Below are 22,368 nucleotides of genomic sequence, written 5' to 3'. Positions count from 1 at the left end.
ACAGAAAAAGTCACTTCAACTACACTCAAACGGCTGACATTCAACACACAATCAAGTTGCTAATCCTTCCCGAATTTGAATGTGCAAATGAATAGGACGGCATGTGAACGAACAGCATTAAGCGTCGACTCTCGGTGTCAGCGTTGTTTTGTGCGGTGTCAAAATGGCACAGCTTGGCACATTGATATTCAATTTGAAATCTCAAAATATGAATATCATTTCATACTGCGGTGCATGGATTCAACATTTTGAAGTCAGATTCCTAAAATATATGCATCTGTTTAGTATATAAAGTAAAATAATCATCATTTATCTTTGCAAACCAACCGCAATTCAAAATATTTATTTCAGCCCCGGTAGATATTCATTTTTTACGCTCGATTATCAATCGGCTATTGAGGATCGGGTGGTAAATTTGGTATGGAAGTTTGACAGCATGGTGCGAGATCTTCGTGCCTGCATTACCGAGCATCTGATCAAAACAAACACGAATCAATGACGAAGCTGCCTACGGAGCATCGATGCAACTGATAGTAAAACGAAGATTTCCGTCCTTGCATTGCTGTCTTCGACAATTACGATAGCAGTCACCAGCAGTACCTTTGCCTGCAGAGTAGATCCATGTCCCACAACCGTGTCTGCAGCCGCCACGTTGGCTACTTGGGGATTGGGTACACTAGGGGTGACACTTGAACTGCCACGCGAAGTAGATGGCTCCGTGAAATCGCGAACTTCTCTTAGGCAGTAGCCTTTATAATTGCCGTTGGCTTCGATGAACTGCCCCTACCAGGCCTTAAGCAGAACAGCGAATGATGGCGACTTTGGCAGAAGCGACAGGAGAATTTAGACTGACACTTTGAAGCAGTTTCGGCATAACGAGTGGCTTCTGAGCACCCCTTCCCTTTCAAACTGCGGCATCCCTTGGAAAACGCTGCATTGGAACAGCAAGTGACTGGTACCGCATACTACACATCGTCCTTCTACCGTCTGCGTGGTGCTGAAGCTGTAATTGATGTTGAAAACCTTGGATTTACCAGCTTGCTGCCACTGGATAGTGCCTTTCGATTCTGGTGCCTTCGCTGGAAGAGACTCTAGCATACGAATGACGTTGAAGAGAATCGCTCAACTCATAAACCGCATATCTTGTTGCTTGGTGGACGAAAACTCCTCCCATCTCCGTCGCGTAACCGGATCCAAGCATGTAGTAAGCTTGTTGACCAATAGCAAATCTCGATAACCCGCGAACTGAACAACATAGTCCAAGGTTTGAACTATTCTCTCCTTTGTTAAAGGGTTCGCCTTATCGTGCCTTTTGACCTCGATAAGGTTCTCGGAGAACTTCTCACGCAATTCGTCTAGCCTATCTAAAAACCGTGACTTGGTTGAGAGTAGCATCATCGGGAAAATCTTCAACGAAGCCCCAAATATATATTTGAAAGATTGTCGCACCTCAGCCACCTTAGCTATCAGCACCTTATACGTCGCAGCTTGGCTCCTTGACATGGTTGCAGTCGAGCGGTAATTGATCGGTTGAAGAGAGCGAGGAGAAATTCGGCTGCACATATACCGTGGGGCATCGAAATCCGTACACTTAAGCACCTTAATATATGAAAACGGCATTAGAAAATATGAATCGAATGTAAATAAAACGTTTGTCATTGACACAGGCACATGAAGGCTTCTACTTTTGAAGTGTTTCACAATTACTCACTAAAAACTACGAGAAACATGATAAAATAATGAATTAAATCAACGATTCCTGACTCGAAATCCGTCCACCGTGGACGGATTTCGAATCAAAGGATCAAAATTTGTACAGCTATTTGTTAACTAAATATTTAAATTGAAACAGTCTGATTGACTAAGCGACCACTGTAAATAGTTCGATACGCACCTTGAGAAGCCATCCCTTCGATTTGTATTCCGCTCATTTAATGTAATGATTCACAATTATCAATAAAAACACAGTTACTTTTGGTGCAATTATCCTCTACCCGAAAACAAAATGGCGGCACAAACTCCGCGTTTGGTCGGTGGAGATTTGTTTTTGATTTTTGTTTTTTTAATTCCAAAGCCTTCTTTCCAATTCTATGCCCTAAAAGCTTACTGTCAAGTATCTGAACAGGATAAGATTAATTATTCCTACATTAATTACCTTTAACCTCCTTTAATTTATTGATATCTTATGAGGTGGACGGATTTCGGTGCTGTACGGATTTCGGTCCCGCACGGTACTGTTCAACTTTTCTGATCGAGTGAACAGCGTCACTTGAGCAGCAATAACGTAAAATCCCGAAGCTCAAATTCCAAATCACCTGCTTGGCGGTTCCAAATTTGGTCCAAGTATAAGAAGTCTGTACCGAATGGCGTGAAGAGGAGGAATAATGTGTGTAGTTAACCAAAATATTAGCTTCGACGGAACATATACCGTGCAACTCACCCAGAGAAAACAACGGCACACCAAATACCCGTATCAAATATAGCCGAACGTATCTAAATCCAAACGTTCAATTTTGAATGAGGCAGGAAGACGAATCACCCACCCACCCAGTCCACCCGTAATCCTTATTGGTCCAACGAAATGACAGGCGTCCGGTAGAAGATTCCAGTAGACTCCAATCTGGTTGAAATTCCAAACAACCCCTATTCATGAGCCTGACTACGGCTCCGTAATGGCGACGTGCCGTGCAACAATGAATGAAAAACCTGTATTAGTTTCTCATTTCGTATGTCTTCCTCTCATTGTTGCCTCCCAATTTTTTTTCCTTTACGGATGTGAAACATCGCCAAAAATGTCAACTATGTGAACATCAGCATCGTAATTACTTAAGCACCCTAAATTCCCTTCCTTTCCTACTACATTATTGTATTCCCTAGCCTCGAACCCCCCATGGGGTGCTTGCTGTTCACAGCTTTGCTGGAACAAATCAAACAATTGGGAGGGTTCAGGCAGCATTGTGCCTTATGTCCCTCCAATCTGCAGCGTCGGCAGAGATTGCTTCTGTCAGGGCCTTTTCAGTCCCATTGCTTGTGCCCCGGTTCCAGGCACTTCAGGCGTTGCTCGTATATATCCACAGGGCATACCGACCATCCCACCTTGACGCTCCCTAACTTGACTACCTTGGAGGCGTCCGCTGCAGATAGCCGAACCAATGCTACCTGCGTCCCTGCCGGACCTTTCCGTAGCCGAACGGCTGCGGTGGGCGTCTTCACTTCACACTGTCGCCGCAGTGCCGTGACGAGCTCTTCGACTTCGGTGATCTCGTCCAGGTCTTTAACCATTAGATTCACCTCCGTCGTTAGTGCCCTCACCTTGACCGTCTCGTCTAGGACTTCCTCCAACAATTTCTTGTAGGCGGCGCCCTTTTGCGAGACGCCCCGCTTCAGCTCGAGGATCATCTCGCCCATCCGAGGATCGAGGATCATTAGCCTCGTCCGTCGTGATGACTAGGGCATCGCCCCTGGAGCGATTGGCGCCTACCCTAGACTTCTTGCTACCCTCATTCGCCTGGGCCTTCTTTTCGGCCCTTGACGTCTTCGGTTTCCTCTTGTTCTTGACCAGGGTCCAGAAGGCGTCATCCCCCTCTATTTCCCTGGTCTGGTGCGGCTGAGAGCTCTCAGCCTGCCGTAACCCCTTACCACCGTCTTTCCTGGGTGGACGGACCTTTCCAGGTCCTTCCTCCCCCGGTTTTGGAGGTACCTGGCCGGGGTTCAGCTTCCCAGCCTCACTACCCTTGTTCGAGGTAGTAACCCTCCGTGTTTTGGAGCGGCCCCCAGGGAGCTCATCCCCTGGAGACTGTCTCCCCCGTTTTTGTGTCTGCTCAGTCTGGGTAGACTTTGGCACCACCGTCTTCGCTGGCACGCCCTCGGTCGATTCGACCTTGCCCGAGTCCGCGAATCCTTGGGCCTTAGTCTGGGTAGACCTCAACTCCACGGATTTCACGGGTTTACACTTTGCCGTCCCGACCGCCCTCTCCAGCTTGGCGTCCAGCATCGACTTTCGAAGTTTCAGCAAGCTCCTCTTGAGTTCCTTACTGATATTATGCTTCGATGACGCAAATTCGATGATGGCGTCCAGCTGTTCCGTCGCCACCTCGAAGGCCGAAAGCCCATCGCGTTTGCAGTTCATCGCCTTCACAAGCCATGAGCCGTCTATAACCTCTACCGGCGGAACCTGATGAATGGTTAAGTGACCCACGCTGGCGCTGCGCACTGAGCTGCCGACTGTTGACTCTGGCCTCCTAGGCGGAGACCTGAACAAGCCACCTCTTGCGAAGGGGTTGTCGCCTAAACTACTACCACTAATTGAAGAATTGACTTGGTTTTCCATTTTGGTCCCACGAGTTGCTCGGGAAAAGAGGTCCACCACGCCAGAACCCATCATGACGCGGTAAGGGACAATTACTGTGGAGGGTGCCCCCTCTTTCCTCTTTGCCTCAATTATAGACCAATATTTGAGCAGGGCGTAAGAACCTTAATTTATTATTCCCAGTTCCTCGTCTACAGACATAGCTTTATACATAAATAAAGAACTAAATAATAAAAATTTGCGTCGCCATCTTTTTCCAAATGTTGGACTAGAATTGTTTTTATGCTGAACATATTTGTGCATTTAGAGAGATTACTATGAAAATATGATGTCCACCAGTGTCCACCAGGCTTTAATGAGTTATTAGCAAGGGCTAGTTTTCATTTCTGCAGCTCGGCAAAATCCGCACAGCCGTGTGCCCAGCAAAATAAAAAACTGATATCCCGTCAAAAATGATGGTTTTAGCTGGGTTTCAGCAAATTAATTTCTGATTTTCAGCAACTTTGACAGATATCTCGGCAAAAACATGTTTGCTGGGGCTCGGCTGTGCGAATCTCGGTAAAAGTTGAACAAATTGCTGATATCCCGGTAAATAAAATTAAGAGTATAACATTATTCTTGAGTCAAGAATCTTGACCACAATAGTTCTGATGGCCTTCCGGTGATTCCGACCCTCGACAGACTAATTTATTAACCCGAATAAATCGGATAGCGATTCTGAACATCGGTTATACCACTTCAGAACTAATTTCCATTGACCCTACTAGGTCCAGATGTGATCCCAAATCATCGATAGACCCACTCCAGAGTTGTATTTTTCTTGATCCGAATAGGTAAGATGGTGTTTCCTCCCTTCAGCTAAACTACTACAAAATAGATGTTTTCTTAATTCCATTAATTATTATTTCATTATTTATTCAGACTAAGGCCGAAGTGGCCTGTGCGGTATATAAGAGTCTTCTCCATTCGGCTCGGTCCATGGCTACACGTCGCCATCCACGCAGTCTACGGAGGGTCCGCAAGTCATTTTCCACCTGATCGATCCACCTTGCCCGCTGCGCACCTCGCCTTCTTGTGCCTGTCGGATCGTTGTCGAGAACCATTTTCACCGGGTTATTGTCCGACATTCTTGCTACGTGCCCGGCCCACCGCAGTCGATCGATTTTCGCGGTGTGAACGATGGATGGTTCTCCCAACAGCTGATGCAACTCGTGGTTCACCCCACCATAGATGGTACGCAGCACTTTCCTTTCAAAAACTCCGAGTGCACGTTGGTCCTCCACGAGCATCGTCCAGGTCTCGTGTCCGTAGAAAACTACCGGTCTAATGAGCGTTTTGTAGATTGTCAGTTTGGTACGGCGGCGAACTCTATTCGATCGGAGCGTCTTGCGGAGTCCAAAGTATGTACGATTTCCAGCCACTATGCGTCTCCGAATTTCTCTGCTGGTATAATTTTCGGCAGTCACCAGTGAGCCCAAGTACACAAATTCTTCTAAAACCTCGATTTCGTCACCACCGGTGCCAACTCGCGGTGGGTGGCTCACATTGTCTTCTCTTGAACCTCTTCCTATAATATACTTTGTCTTCGACGTGTTGATGACTAGTCTGATCCGCTTGGCTTCCCTCTTCAGTCTGATGTAGGCTTCCTCCATCTTCTCAAAGTTACGTGCCATAATATCTATGTCGTCAGCGAAGCCAAATAGCTGGACGGACTTATTGAAAATTGTACCACTCGTGTTAATCCCTGCTCTTCGTATTACCCCTTCCAAAGCGATGTTGAATAGCAGACACGAAAGACCATCACCTTGCAGTAACCCTCTGCGGGTTTCGAAGGGACTCGAGAATGCCCCTGAAACTCGAACTACGCACATCACCCGATCCATCGTCGCTTTGATCAACCGTGTCAGTTTATCCGGAAAACCGTGTTCGTGCATTAGCTGCCATAGCTGGTCCCGATCGATTGTATCATATGCGGCTTTGAAGTCGATGAATAGATGATGTGTGGGCACGTTGTATTCGCGGCATTTCTGCAGTACTTGGCGAATGGCGAACACCTGGTCCGTGGTGGAGCGTTCGCCCATAAAACCCGCCTGGTACTGCCCCACGAACTCCCTTGCAGTTGGTGCTAGTCGACGGCTTAAAATTTGGGAGAGTACCTTGTAGGCGGCGTTCAGCAATGTGATTGCGCGGTAGTTGCTACAACCCAGCTTATCGCCCTTTTTGTAGATGGGACACACGACACCTTCCATCCACTCCTGCGGCAAAATTTCCTCCTCCCAAATCTTGGTAATGACCCAGTGCAGCACTCTAGCCAGTGCCTCACCACCGTGTTTAAATAGCTCTCCTGGTAGTTGGTCAACCCCAGGGGCTTTGTTGTTCTTCAGCCGGCAAATCTCCTCCTGGATTTCCTGGAGATCCGGAGCCGGTAGAATTATCTCCTGCGCACGTTCCCCCAGGTCCATCACCATACCGCCATCTTCGTCTGCCACATCGCCATTCAGGTGCTCTTCGTAGTGCTGCCACCACCTTTGGATCACCTCACGCTCGTTCGTAAGAAGGTTCCCGTTTATGTCCTTACACATATCAGGCTGTGGCACGTGGCCCTTACGTGAACGGTTCAACTTCTCATAGAACTTTTGTGTGTTATTAGCGCGGTACAGTTGCTCCGTCTCTTCACGGTCTCGATCTTCCTGCTGACGCTTTTGCTCCGGAAAATCGAGTTTTGTCTGTTCCGCGCCTGTTTATATCGTGCCTCGTTCGCCCTCGTGCGGTGTTGCAGCAATCTCGCCCATGCTGCATTCTTCTCTTCTACTAACTGCAAGTTCTAATGTCAAACCCGTATCTCCGGCCGAAATAGGACTACTTCCAAAGCGTAAAGATCCCCAACTCAGAGAAAAGGGACAAAAATCGAAAATTATCACAAGTTTTGAGGATAAGTTGAAGTAAGTTGGTGTCAGAAAGGACTTAGCGAACAAAGCATTGAAGCGAAATAATGAAATTGTATTAGGACTTGCTGTACACCTAAACATAGTACGAAAACACAATACTTAAAGCACATGATTGGATAAATGCGTACTCTTACCCCACCTGATGCGCACTCTTACCTCACCGGTGGGGTAAAAGTGCGTTTTTCACTTGTCTTGCAATAAGGGTTCTACTAAAACGAATCTCAATAATTTCAATAATTTTTTCCCTGGGTAACATATAGGAAGAGTATATGAATCATCGACATTGAGCCGATATGCAGAAGCTTTCTTCATAAGGGCCACATGATCGATTGAAAACTAAGTGCATACTCTTGCCCCACTCTACTCTATAGGATTTTCTTTTTCAACATTTCAGTCCATTTATAAAATGTTCTATCGGCGGTTCCTCGTTCAAGATTTTTGTATGGCAATTGCACTAAAAATACTGAAAGAAAAATTTAAATTATTCTAGATCCGATAGAACTTGATTTTTACTCATTACAAGAAAGTGGAGAGTTCGTTGTTTAGCGTAGCGGGTATTCCAGAGAAACAGATGTTAATGATATTTTCAATAATATTTTCACACAGAGACACCGTGAAACTAATAATGAAGCAGATAAGAAAGCATCCACACGACATCCACTCCTGCTTCGTTATTTTGTAGTCCTATGGAATTATGGCGTTTGAAAATTATTCATCACTTTCTTACCAGTTTTTGTTTTCAACCGAAACCCCATGAATTCTGATATTATCTAACAAACGTTATAAGAACCAAGAAATAATGCTAAATAATTATAATTGCCAAAATCTGGTAGGAAACTTATGGTTTGAATTAGAAATCAAATTATCGAACATGTAATACGCTGCGTTTTTTTTTTCTTAACTACACATAATACACAAAATTTTGTCCCACCCTTTCCGCCCCACGCTTCGAAGAGTGTTAGGCATAAGTTATGTCACATGTTTCCATGGTTTGAGCCATCTATGACATTGGAGCGAAAGCCAACGACACCACGGAACCACTTACCCGAAAGGACGAAGGAGCTGCTGGTTGGGCTTGCATCCCAGTTTGTTGATGCCACGAAGCTGGTTGGCGCTGCCGACTCTAGGTAGTTCACTTGTGCGATGGATGTTGGAAAATTATTAACCGTTATGGTAGTTTTATGACGCGATCTGCACCACCATGTGGAAGCGAACGTTGATGACTTTGTCGGAAACGAAGCACCACCATCGTCTCTACAGACTAACCGAGCGGGCTGCGGTTTATGTCGGGGGAGCAAACGAAGCCGCAACCTCAACATCAAACGATGAAATTTCGTGGAATTCAATCAACATCAACGGAAACAACAAATTTTCCGGACTGTTGAACTTTGATTGAAAGTCGCTCCACTCCAGGTTCGCGCTATACCAAACCGCAGTGTAAGGCCTCATCGATCCGGGAAAGGGATTCAGTACTGGTTTCTTCCCTTTCTCGACCCAACTCATAAACTGCACAACTCATATCCACTGCGCTCTGTTTCAGACATTCAGGCTACCGCGCCGTCACCACTTCCAGACCGTATGGTCCCCTGAAAGGAAAGCATAAAATGTCACATGTCACATTGCATCACGCTGAAGACGACATCCCATTTCATATTTGGATCGTGCCCCATCCCCGTCCGCCCATATTGCGAAAGACAAACGCCAATAAAATAACTAATTCGATTCCAGTAAAAGTATTTTAGTATCAATGATATGGCCTTTGCCCCGATGGAACGATTACTATTTTACTATTCGGTGGAAATACATGCGAAGCTCTTTAATATAATTGAATTTTTTCAAGAAAAATATTTGCAAATGTTGACAGAATTTAGTGGAAACGGCAATAGTTCATTAGTTGATCACTAGAAATCCAAGCGTAAAAACGCACCTTGATTCAGATTTCAACTTTAGTATTATTCTAAAAGAGCTTTCACATCTATAAAAAAAATTAAAAACAAGTTTTTCAGAACCGACCGTGACCATTTATAGAAAGTTATGTTAAAACCCATAGGAAAAATGTTATGAATGAAATGTCGTTCTGAAAAATTAGAAAAAAAAAAGCTTTCAAACGAATTTCCAAGCAACTGCAAACATTAGCCTTCTCATTTAAATTTGAGAAAATACATCATTCAATACTAAAATAAATAAGAAGATATTAAATCTTGTTCTAGATATCTTACTGATGAAGTTTAATTCAATTTAATATTTTTTATAAGTTTATGACTACATTTCTCAACTCTGAAAAAGGAGAGGAAGCATTTTAATTTATATTTTTTCACTATTTGAAGGTTTAAAAAGCCAAATTGGATTATTTCTCAAAAACAAATTAACTTTATAATAAAGCTTTCATTGACCTGCCTTTACAACATTTCCATTTTGGTTCCATAAATGTTTTTACGAGTCAACCAAAACCCAATCAGCAAGTTTATGTTCGCACGCCATTTATTGCTTTCACTTGTATTAATGCATGTTTATTTCCATTGTACGCTTCTTCCAGGTTCGACAATCCGGCCTCGGTATCGGTGACCCCAACGCGACAGCTGTCCTACAATTATCTGGTGTCGGTCAACCTGTGGCTGCTGCTGTTTCCCTGCGATCTGTGCTGTGACTGGACCATGGGAACCGTCCCGCTGGTGGAGAACTTTTCCGATCCTCGAAATCTGACTACGCTGGGAGCGTACAGCCTGATTGGGGTGCTGGTTTGGATGGCGTTCCTGCAGGGTGACCGACAGCGATCCGGTGTGGTCGTTATGGTGAGTAAATTTGAACAACACAAAGAAGGGAGATTTCATCGATAATTAGAAGGGAGATTTGGTCTATGAGGGGCATAACGCTCCCTATATTAACGCTCCAGGAGCGTAAAAAATCACTTCGGATGTTCTAGAAACTGAATTAATGCTTACATACTAGGTATTAGCACCTGTTATCATGTTCTAGGTAGTCTACAAACTCCATAGAGTCATAATCCGCCGGTCAACCCCCATGTCGGAGGCAGTTATTGAAGAACGAACTTTTTTTCAACCCCATCTTGATATATATTTTCAATATACATAAGTAGTTCTTTTTGTTGTCAGGAGTTCTAAGTAGCCTACGACCTTCATGGAGTCAAGATATACAAATCAACCCCTGTAAAGGAGACAGTTTTTGAGAAACTAACAGGTTCTGTGAATACATCTTGATGTTACCCAATATTTGCGGATCAAATTCTGCAAAGGAGGCAGTCATTGAAAATTCAGGAAAATTGTGTGACCTTCTCTTGGTATATGTTCGCATCCCAATTGGGAAGTGTAGTGTTGTTTTCATGAGTTCTAAGTAGTCAACAATCTCCATAAGCCCAAGATCTGCAAATCAGTCTTCTTAACGGAGGAAGTTATTGAAGAATCAACAAGTTACGAGACGGCTTGTGGGTAAAAAAGTTGAAATCCAAACAATTCACGGTTCCATATCAAAGTAAAGAAAAATGCCATGGGTCAGACCAAATCGGGCCAATACCACAAAGGGCGTATTCCATATTTGGCATAGGCTAATTGATATGTAGACCTCAAGGCTTTACATCAGGGGTTTTTGTACTACAAATGGCATGTATCACATTCGAACTTATTCCAGGACATTTGGGACATTTCGTCGAATGGCGTTTAGTCGAATGGCATTCAGTCGAAAGAACATTTAGTCGAAGGGACATTTAGTCGAATGGACATTTATTCGAATGGAAATTTGGTCGAAAGGACATTCAGTCGAATGGACATTTGATCGAATCAACATTTAGTCGAAAGGACATTTGATCGAATGGAAAGTAAGTCGAATGTTGAAAATGTTTAGTCGGTTATAAGTGTAAAATAGTTAAATGGATAATTCTTCAATAGACTTTTGGTTAATTTGAATAAATAATCCACAATATACATGAATAAACTGATAAGAGGAATTAAGTAGACACAAGGAAGTTCAGTCAACAGCGGAAGAAATGAATAAAATGAATACGGATGCCATTGAGGATTTTTCACCTGAGCTAACAGAAACTTCTGGAGCCCCCTGTATATTATAGAAAAATTGAAAACCTTCAGAAATAGTCAAATATTAGGTACAGATGGTGAAATACCAATGATCAAAAACCAATTATGTCAATGTTATTCTGCCAATACGTCATCGTAGTCGGCGTTGGAACACTTCGTTGATTGACATTTAGTCTAATGGCATTTGGTCAAATGACATTTCGTCGAAAGGACGTTTAGTCGAAGGGACATTTGGTCGAATAAAAATGGTTTTCTTATTCTTTTCATTTATACTCTTTCTTTCACTCAATATTTATACAAAAATTAGCTCAGTTTGAAATTGTCTTCCAACCATACTTCATTAATTATTGGCCGAAAATTTAATTCCAACCAAATAGTCATATAACCTAATCTGTTCAACGTTATGTCTAATGACAAAACACCATTCGACTAAATTTATTTTGACAAGGTGGTATAGATTCATTTTAGTCGGTTAGAGGAGTTCACCAAAGTCAATATGCAGTCGGGAATATTCTCGGAATATTCACCATTTTCGTATTATTCATTCTTTTGATGAACCCATCATTCTTTGGACAACATTGGAGCAATAATTATGTGACTTTAAGAAACACCGCAATAAACCATCTATTTTTTAATTGTTATTGACTAAAGTTCTTTTATTTCAAATAGCCATTCGACTGAACGTTATTAGACTAAATGTACCAAGATATTTAATTTTTAACTCTAAAATCTGAGTTCGACTAAATGTCCATTCGACCAAATGTCCATTCGACGTAGTGTCCTTTCGACTAAATGTCATTCGACCAAATATTTTCGACTAAATGTCCCTTCGACCGATTCAACGTAATGTCCTTTCGACCAGATCTCATTCGACTAAATGTCATTCGACGAGATGTCTTTCGACGAAATGGTATAGATTTCAAACAGGCCGAAAGACAGACCTTAAAAATGCGTTCAAAAACGAACAAACGCTTAGTTTTTGGCCCACAGTGAGGTTTTAATATCGGTACAACGATGATGTTCGCTCGATGACGTGCTGTTTGCTGCACGAGCGAGGAAGAAGAAAATACAACAAAGTGAAATATCTCTGGTTACGCATGCAGATCTAAAGGCCTTACTCCAGGGATTTCCAGGATGACTTTTGAAACAGGATTAAAGATCTCTGGTTACGCGTGTAGATCTTCAGGCCTACCTCCAGGGTTTTTCGGCTAACCATGAACACATGCAATGGATGCAATATATTCTTTGTACCACAAAGCGCAAGTACAGTATTTTTCAAATTTCGAAGCGTTTTCCGGAAAAGTTCTGAATTGTCTCCTTACGAAATTTTGAGGCGTTTCACGAGAAAATTTCAAAGTGTTTCTCTAAGAAATTTCAAGTGTTCCCCCAGGAACTTTTGAAGCGTTTCCCGTGAACATTTTAAAGCGTTTCGTGATGAAGTTGTGTTTCCTGAGGATTTTTCAAAGTGTTCCCTGAGGAAATTCTGAGTATTTAACCGATGAATTTCCGAATCGTTATTCGAGGAAACTTTGAAGTATTTCCCGAGAAAATTTCGAATCGTTTCCCAAAGAAATTTCGATGCGTTTCCTGATGAACTTTCGAAGCGTTCCTGAAAGAATTCCGCTTCTTAAAAAAATTTCCCGTGGAAGTTACGTAGCGTTTCCCGACCAAATTTTGAAGCATTTCCTTAGAAAATTTAAAGCGTTTCCCGAGGAAATTTTGAAACGTTTTTGGGGAATATTTCGAAGCTTTTTTCGGGTTTCATAGGAAAATTTCAAAGCGTTTCTTGAGGAAATTTCGAAGCGTTTCCCGAAGGAAAAACCGAAGTGTTTAGAAAAGAAATATCGAAGCGTCTCCTTAGAAAATTACGAAGTGTTTCCAAAGGAAATTTCGGAGAGCTACCTGGCTAAATTGCGAAGCGTTTCCCGAGAAAATTTCGAATTGTTTCCCGAAGAAATCTCAAAGTGTTCCCCCAGGAGCTTTCGAAGCGATTCCCGTAAAAATTGTGAAGCGTTTCCCGATAATGATCCGAGGCGTTTCCTGTGGAAATTTTAAAGCGTTTCCTGTGGAAATTTTGAGGAGTTTTCCGATTAATTTCCGAAGCGTTTTCCGAGGAAATTCCGAAGTATTTCCCGAGAAAAATTCAAATCGCTTTCCAAAGAAATTTCAAAGTGTATCCCGAAGTAAATTCGACGCGTTTCCTGAAAGAATTCTAGAAAATTTCCCGGGGAAATTTCGTAGCGTTTCCCGAAAAAAATTTGGAGCTTTTCTCAAGAAAACTCCAAAGCGTTTCTCAAAAAAAAATCCTAAGCATTTCCCTAGGAATTTTGAAGCGTTTCCCGAAAAAATTGCAAAGCATTTCTCGAGGAAAATTTGGAGCGTTTTCCGAAGAATTTTCGAAGCGTTTACAGGGAAAATTTCGAAGCGTTTCTCCAAGAAATTGCACAGAGTTTTTCGAAGAAATTTTGAAGCGATTCCCGAGGAAATTCCGAAGCATTTCCTGAGAAAATTTCGAAGCGTTTCTTGGTGAACTTTCGAAGCGTTTCCTGAGGAAATTCCAAAGAGTTTCTCGGGGAGAAGAGAAAGTCTCCTTAGAAAATTAAGGAGCGTATCCCCACGAAATTCCGCAGAGCTGTAGAAATTTTATAAGCGTTTCCTGGGGAAATTCGGAGGAGTTTGCCGATGAATTTCCGAAGCGTTTTCCGAGGAAATTCCGAAGCATTTAAAAAAAATTCAAATCGTTTCCCAAAGAAATTTTGAAGTGTATCCCGAAGTAATTTCGATGCGTCTTCTGATGAAATTTCAAAGCCTTTCCTGAAAGAATTCCAGAGAATTTCCCGAAGAAAATTTGAAGCGATTCCCAAGGAAATTCCGAAGCATTTCCTGAGTAAAATTCAGAGCGTTTCCCGAAGCAATTTCGAAGACTTTTCGGAGGAAATTTCGAAGCGTTTCGTGAGGAAATTCCAAAGTATTTTCCGAAAAAAATTTGCCCAAAGAAATTTCAAAGTGTATCCCGAAGAAGTTCTTGAACGTTTTTCTATGAAATACCGAAGTGTTATCTGAGGAGATTATTGAGCGTTTTGCGAGGAAATTCCTAAGAGTTTCTCGAAAAAAATTCAAAGCGTTTCCCGATGAGTTTCCCGAGGGAGCTACAAAGCGTTTTATGAGAAAATTTCTAAGCGTTTCTTGAGGAAATTTCGAAGCGTTTCCCAAAGAAATTCCGAAGCGTCTCCTTGGGAAATTACAAAACGTTTCCCAATGAAATACCTAAGAGCTTTCCTAAAAAATTGCGTAGCGTTTCCCGAGAAAATTTCGAATTGTTTCCCTAGAAGTTTTGAAGCATTTCCCGAAGCCGGTCTGAATCGTTTCCTGAGGAAATTTCAAAGCGTTTCCGGAGGAAATTCTGAAGAGTTTTCCGATGAATTTTCGAAGCGTATTCCCCGAGAAAATTTCAAATCGTTTCCCAAACAAATTTCGAAGCGTATCCCGAAGTGATTTCGTAGCGTTTCACGAGAAAATTTTGAAACATTTCTCAAGGAAATTCCAAAGCCTTTCTGGAAGAAATTCCGAAGCATTTGTCTAGGAAATTTGAAGCGTTTCCCGAGGAAATTTCGAAGCGTTTTCCGAGGAAATTCCAAAGCGTTTATCGGAAAAAAATCGAAACGTTCAAGAATTTGCAAAGAGTTTCTCGAAGAAATTTTGAAGCGATTCCCGACGAAATTTCAAAACATTTGCTGAGAAAAATTGAAAGCGTTTCCCAAAGCAATTTCGAAGTGTATCCCGAAGTGATTTCGATGCGTTTCCTAATGGAATTTCAAAGCGTTTCCTGGAAGAATTCCGGAGAATTTCCCGTGAAAATTTCGTAGTGTTTCCCAAAAAAATTTTGAAACATTTCTCAAGGAAATTCCGTAGCGTTTCTGGCAGAAATTCTGAAGCATTTGTCTAGGAAATTTGAAGCATTACTCGAGGAAATTTCGAAGCGTTTTCCGAGAAAATTCCGAAGCGTTTATCGAAAAAAATCAAAACGCTCCCCCACGAAAATGCATTTCTCGAAGAAATTCCAAAGCTTTTTCCGAGGATATTTCGAAGATTTTCCGGAAATAATTTCGTAGAGTATTTCGAGAGTACTTCGATGATTTGTGGGATTTTTCAAAATTAAACCACCTAGTGTCGTGATTTTCAGTTCTTGAATCATCACTCTTCGCCGTTTGAGAGGACAGTTTCTTCTCAAAGATCCAATCTCACGCCGATCGAGAAAATCTTGGGGATCTTGATAAATCCGCTACTAGCAAAAGCTTGATGTTTTTGATGAGATGCGTTCGTCACGCCATCCGTTGTAAGAATGACCTCTTGTCCCGTTGACACTCGCCTTTTATACAGTTTGGCGTTGGTAACGGTGATCTGTTGTTTGTTGGTCTTAACCACGCCTACCATGATGCAGCTAGCCAAACTTCTGGAAATTGTGATATAAACACCTAAAATATCATAGAGTGGCGAATTCCAATATTTTTTATTGTAGAACGAAATGATGTTTAAATTTGAATAATTTATCAAGCCTTATTCTCTACAATACTCTCATCCTCTACTCTTTAATACAAAGTCTGCGGAAAATTGTAACTTGTTGTTATTATATATTGTTTGTTGTTTAAACATATATATATAATACTAAACCGAAGACCACATTATCAAGAAGACTGGCAACACAGCCTGAAATCGGGCGACACTGTTAGCAGCGCTGTCGGTGAGCCGAGGTGGTACTATGTATGTTTGTGTGAGTGAATTGACACTGTAACCTCAGTTACACGATCAATCAAAATACATTAAAACCACATTTAAATTATGCTAAAAAAAACTCTCGAGAAGTACACTGAGATTAAACGTATTTCAATTTTATGAGATCAGCATAACTATAAGCCGAATAATATTCGGAATTTTGTCTTGAGCTGACGATTAAAGTGCCGCACTCTATATCAATTTCGGACGGACCTGTTAATTTCCTTCACATTTCGACTGAAGACGGGTTTCATGAATTGATTTAAACAATTTATCCTCTAGATTTTTCTTAACTTTTATCATTACCTTGCCTAAAAACCCAAAAGTTCGAAAAGGTTCTGCCATCCTAGACATAGTAGAAAATGAACTCTTCACTCAGAGACTGAGTGAAATTGTATTGCCGTATCTTTTTATCTCTCGAAAATCTTACTAATTTTTCGTAAAAAATGGAACTACTCAAATTTTGATTAGTTTCACTTTTTACGAAAAAATGAGAAAAATTTCCGTCAGAAAAAAAGACGTCAATTTTACTTCATCTTTGAGTAATTTGCAACGGGCGTGTACAGAAATAGTACCAAATAGTTTTTTTTTGAAAATTCCTAACTTTGAGAAAACCCGCGTTAGATGTTTTTCGCCATACAAATTTCCGGCGGTTAACTCATGCTGGCTGTTTGCACATATACATTAGCGCCTGGCCGCTGCGAGTAGGAAACCAGTCATTGTTAATAATTCATTGAGAAAATTCAGATGATAGATAACAAAAATAGATGTAAATATATAGAAAAAACGGCAAATATTGAGAATGTTAATTCACTAGCCGTGATTATGCTACCATGGAGCAAGCCAGAATTTTGACAGATTAATAATTTTCCGATGCAAATAAAACTCATTTTTATCGCTTTTCAGTTTTTGATGTTTCTACCGTTGCAATAGGTTCAAATTCGTTTTTAAATTACAACACTTTATTTTGTAGACAAACGTATAAGAACACAAAAAAGACCCCAAAGAAATAAGTTTAAAGCATATAAAACTAAGTAAACAGTCTCAATTTTAAACTTACACTCTGACTCTCTCTCTTGATTGGTGTTAAGTACTAAGGAACTGCCCATGCGAGATTTTCATACAAATAATTATTTCGAATTAGTTCCTTGTGTTTTTTCTAAATTGCCACGAAAAACTCTTTTTGTTTCAAACTCATTTTCACGAGGAATTTTTCTGCCTGTACAAAACTGAGCTGATTTGTGATTCCGTGTGGTTAATTTTGTGAATTGACAGCTATATCCATTGCAAATAATAAAGGTGCGGGGTTTATCGACCTTTGCTTGAGGTGGTAGACCTTCAGCAAAATAAACATTAGAGATAAATTTTGTAACCTGGCGAACCAAGTGGCGAGGGTTCGTGGTGCCGGTTGACTTATAATCAGAAGCTAGGCAATTAACTGAAGGGCATAATCGTGGATGGCCAATGTAAATTGATTGGTACTGACAATATGCGAAAATAGTTAGTTAGTATACACGCTTCATGACAAAATTTTGGCATATTGCGATCGCAAGTATTGTATCTGTATTCGCGATGTCGAAACAATTTAGAGTAGAATTCTACTTTTCCCTACTGTGGAAAATATTTATCCTAAAAGTTATTTGTTGACAGTTAACTAACACTAGCAGACATCGACTTCCTCCGCACCTTTATTACATCCCATTTACTTTTGTCAGCCAAGATCACTACCACACAGATAACAAGCTACCACTTCAACTCAGAAGAGGCTCTGTCGGCAATGAAGTTGACCGCTTGTATGGAAAAATGCCAGAGCTGCCAGTCTTCTTGATAAAGTGGTCTTCGACTAAACCAATTCAAATCTATTATAATCTTCAATCATTCCAAACATAGTGTTTCATCCGAATCCAATTCTTAATGTTGTACAATTTCAATCAAATTGGTATTAAGGTACAATAAATATTCAAAGCATGCTTCATTCAATCTAATCCATATCAAATTAATAGAAAATCTATTACAATTCTTTCGAATTTAATTGTATTTTTTTTTTAAATTAATTTCCATAAAACTCAATCCATTTTCATACAAATACAGTACAAAGCAATTGGAAATTTAATTTAACCTTTTCAAAATCCAATTCGGTTGTTATTATAACATCTTAAAGATGGCAATGAATCAGTATTAGCTAATTGGAATATACTAATTGCCTCAAGTGCAGGAAAACATCTGTTCACATTATGCTATTCACATTATACTTGATACCTTATACCTACTTTCCTTTCAAAAAATACCTCTGTTATCATAAATTTGCTTGATTTCTGGTTTTTTCTCTATCCACAATTTTCCAATTGGGTCCTTATGCTCTGTCTCGAGTTTTAATGATAGCAGTCAAAACAGTCAAAAGTATATGAACAAATCGTACTAAAATTTTGTACATAATCTATGTCCGAATAAAATATATAATCGTTTTTGAAACATTCTAGGAAATATTTTAGACTGAGCATTCATTCTTTTGTTGAAAATACAACATTTTAGAACGAATGAATCACTAGCCCTAAACGTTTGTGCGTTAAAATAACTGCCAAAAGTTGAGGACCCTGCGGAGTGAAGTGCCTTGCGGCGTTTTGCTAGTGCGTTTGGAATCACATGTCAAACAAGGCTGAAAATATCAAAGAAGCATTTTCTATTTATTTTTGAATTTTACATTAAATAATGTTTAGTTCAACTTTTGAGTCGGAAAGAAATCTAACGTGTTTTGAACGACTACTTTTATCGTTTTCTGAAATGAAAACGCCGATAGAAACAGACAGAAACGCCGACATCAGCACTAGGCGACAAGTTGTTGCTGATTTTCATTTATGTAAACAATTTACACCTTATTAAGATACAACTATATTTTGATACAATCAAAATCCAATCTAAAATGTAAAGTGATTTTAATCTAACCCAAAGTTGAATAAAATCCTATATCACAAATCTAAACCAATTTAATATAAATTCAGTTCAAAAGCTTCTTCAATTTAGGCTATACCATTCTAAATAAAAGTTCAACAGCAATCTATTTTTTTCAATCCGATCCAACATACATCTGATCCTATACAATTTCGAACCAATAAAAAAAAACATGAAAAAATCAAAATCCGATCTGATTTCTCTTTTTTTATAATTCGATCTTGATTTTAGTTGAAATTCAATATTATAATATCAATCCAACACAGATCAATTCTATTTGTAATATGTGATCATCTAATTAGAGTCCAAATCAAATTCAATTCAATTCATAACGAATCTAGTCTAAATTAAATCCTTTCAAAAGAATTAAATCGTAAATCAACCCAAGTTTGATATCAATTCAAATTTTATTCTAAATTAATTCTTTTTCTAAACCAAATCTAATTGAATTATAATCCTGATTTGAGAAAAAGTCATTTCAATCAACGAAACCGTTCATAATTAGGCCAAAAACAATATAAGCATCACTCAGGTTCAATTCAATCCAAAAGAATTTGAATTTAATTTAATGCAAATATAGCGCAATATATATCAAACTGAAGGCCTTGGTGGTCATATGTCTACCACTTCTGCCTCATACGCAGGAGGTCGTGGGTTCAATCCCAAGCCCGTTCCATTCCTTCTACTTTGTATCTTTCCTTATATTTATCATGTTTTAGCAATCGCTAGAACTGGAAATGCCATTTCCATCTTCTATCCTATACCTACAAACTTGACTAGTTCTAGCAGGTAACGTTTTGTCATTCAATTAGAATATACACCACCCTTTCATTACTATCACAGTGGCAACCCGTTAACCAAAACGAACCTCTGCCATTGAAAACTAATTCCAAAATTCCAATAAAATTTCGCATGAATTCGTAGCAAGTGCAGAGGTGTTCTAGACTTGCCGCCACCAATTCCTTCCCATTTCTGATAGACCGTGAGGACGTGGCCAGCGCCGTTATAGACCATTGAAAATACTAGAGTTCTCGGACTGTGCACATTGAGGTTGGAGAGCAAATCCCACCACCATTGGTTCGTTGTGCAATTGCGATTGTTCTGGTCAAACACGGAGTAGCAACTACGAAATGCACGGTCATCATGCTCATACTCATGCTCATGCTATAGCGCAGTATATATCGAACTTCAATTACTTAAGGATAAACTTTGTAGAATCCAAGGTATTCGCTTGTTTGTTTCTACTTCACCTCTTCGAGGGCGCCTTAGCAAATAGTGTATTTATGATTGCCTTAATTGTCAAAGATTTTTTTTATATAAAGCACTCTGCCTCGACTGCAGTTTTGATTTGACATTTTTAAACTCTGTTTTATCTATCAGAGTTTTTGTAATCATCGGATCCTGCCTCGACTACAGCTTCGCCTTAAGTACTTCTCGGTACTTCTGATGCTCTGCCTTAACAATCAGAGATTAGTTCTATACGCTGAACACGGCCTCGTCTACAGTCCAGCATGTTTAATAAACATTGTTTATTACTGTACTTTTTTATATTGTACTTCAGATATTTCTAATCCAACTGATTGGAGATGTAGTTCCGCTATCGTCCGAGCCATTGTCGTGATTTTCAGTTCTTGAATCATCGCCCTTCGCCGTTTAAGGGGACAGTTTCTTTACAAAGATCCAATCTCACGCCGATCGAGAAAATCTTGGGGATCTTGATAAATCCGCTACTTGCAAAAGCTTGATGTTTTTGATGAGATGCGTTCGTCACGCCATCCGTTGTAAGAATGACCTCTTGTCCCGTTGACACTCGCCTTTTATACAGTTTGGCGTTGGTAACGGTGATCTGTTGTTTGTTGGTCTTAATCACGCCTACCATGATGCAGCTAGCCAAACTTCTGGAAATTGTGATATAAACACCTAAAATATCATAGAGTGGCGAATTCCAATATTTTTTATTGTAGAACGAAATGATGTTTAAATTTGAATAATTTATCAAGCCTTATTCTCTACACCTAGTAGTGTTACCGCCTTTCTCGCATTAGCCTTTTTGGTTTGGTTCACCATTTACTTTATATATTTTTTTTTGAACGCAATGACCGATTGGCGATTATTATCAAATGCTTCTGAATATTTTTACCCCGTAACGTACCGACAGGGTACCCGGGTATCCACGTTTATGGTATGCCCATAACTTTGTCAGTTTTCAACCGATTTGGACGATTCCGTTTGCTATGGAATAAAAAAATCATCCTCTATCCGATCCATGTCACATAGGACCGATACGGAGTACCTGGTTACAGGAGTTCCGGATTTGCTATTTTCGGAAACATGTTTTTCCAAGAAGCTGGGACTGATGTTGGGTCATTAGGCTGAATGGTCGTTAGGCCGAACGGACAGTAGGCCGAATGGTTATTGGGTCGAATGACAAGTGAGGAGTGAATAGTGAGAAGTGAGCAGTGAGAAGTGGAAAGTAAAAAGTGGAATGAGAAAAGTGAAATGAAAGAAATGAGAAGAGAGTAAAGAGAAGTGAAAAGTGACACAGTGTTGACCCGGTTTTGCCACTCCCCGATTTTATCACATTTCCGACCCGATGTTATCACGTCCCGCTTTTGTCACGTTGTTGACCCATTTTGTCACCACAAAAAATTTGAAAATTTTAGTCGTTCTTTTTATTTTTTGTAAATTATTCAGCAAACACCAATGATACTTACAGCGCCTGTGGCAAAAAATTTTAAGTCTTTTTGACAAGAAATAACGGAAAAAGAAGATAGCAAGAGTTTCTTCTAAATGAGGGGTCCCACGGAAACCTGTTTGAGAATGACCGGTCCATTGTCAAACCATCTTATGGCCTAATAACCCAAAAGATCATGCTTCCGAGACAATTTCATGAATTTTGATACCCATATTGCCAGTGTTTCATCAGAATGAGTTTGTGGCCACTTTAGGCCCGACGGGAACCTGTTTCCGGAATAACCGTTCCGGGATTTAATCATAAGATGGTCCTGTAACGTAGTTAAGTTATATTCTTTAAATTTCCAACGAAGTTTATTAGTCATGACGCAAGAAATCTTCATTTGGTTGAATATAAATCTTCAATTTATACATACTTTGGGACTTGGCCCAGTTAATCCGGAATTCCGGTGACCAGGTAATCCGAATCGGTTCTATGTAACATGTATCGAATAGCAGGTAAGTTCCTGCATCCGTAGCAACCAAAATCGTCAAAATCGGTGAAAAACAAAAGGGTTAAGAACAAAATATCACAAGTCAGTCAAAAAGCGGCTTGATGCGATTTGGCAGAACCCCGACCAAATGAGGTGTGAAAAGTGTGACGTCT

General features: G+C 40.4%; 1 protein-coding gene across 14 annotated transcripts in view; it reads left to right on the top strand.

Annotated features, from left to right (window-relative positions):
- LOC134226894 (protein O-mannosyl-transferase Tmtc3-like) overlaps nt 1-22,368 on the top strand; it is a 741,179-nt gene that overhangs the window by 641,416 nt on the left and 77,395 nt on the right. For all 14 annotated transcript variants that reach the window (XM_062707982.1, XM_062707987.1, XM_062707985.1 and 11 more), the window contains one exon: nt 9,794-10,049. In XM_062707982.1, the coding sequence (XP_062563966.1) occupies nt 9,794-10,049 (256 nt within the window). The remainder of the gene's footprint in view (nt 1-9,793; nt 10,050-22,368) is intronic.

This window comes from Armigeres subalbatus, chromosome 3 (genome assembly GCF_024139115.2).
Source record: "Armigeres subalbatus isolate Guangzhou_Male chromosome 3, GZ_Asu_2, whole genome shotgun sequence".
NCBI classification, from domain to species: domain Eukaryota; kingdom Metazoa; phylum Arthropoda; class Insecta; order Diptera; family Culicidae; genus Armigeres; species Armigeres subalbatus.
This window is presented reverse-complemented; position numbering and strand designations above follow the sequence as displayed.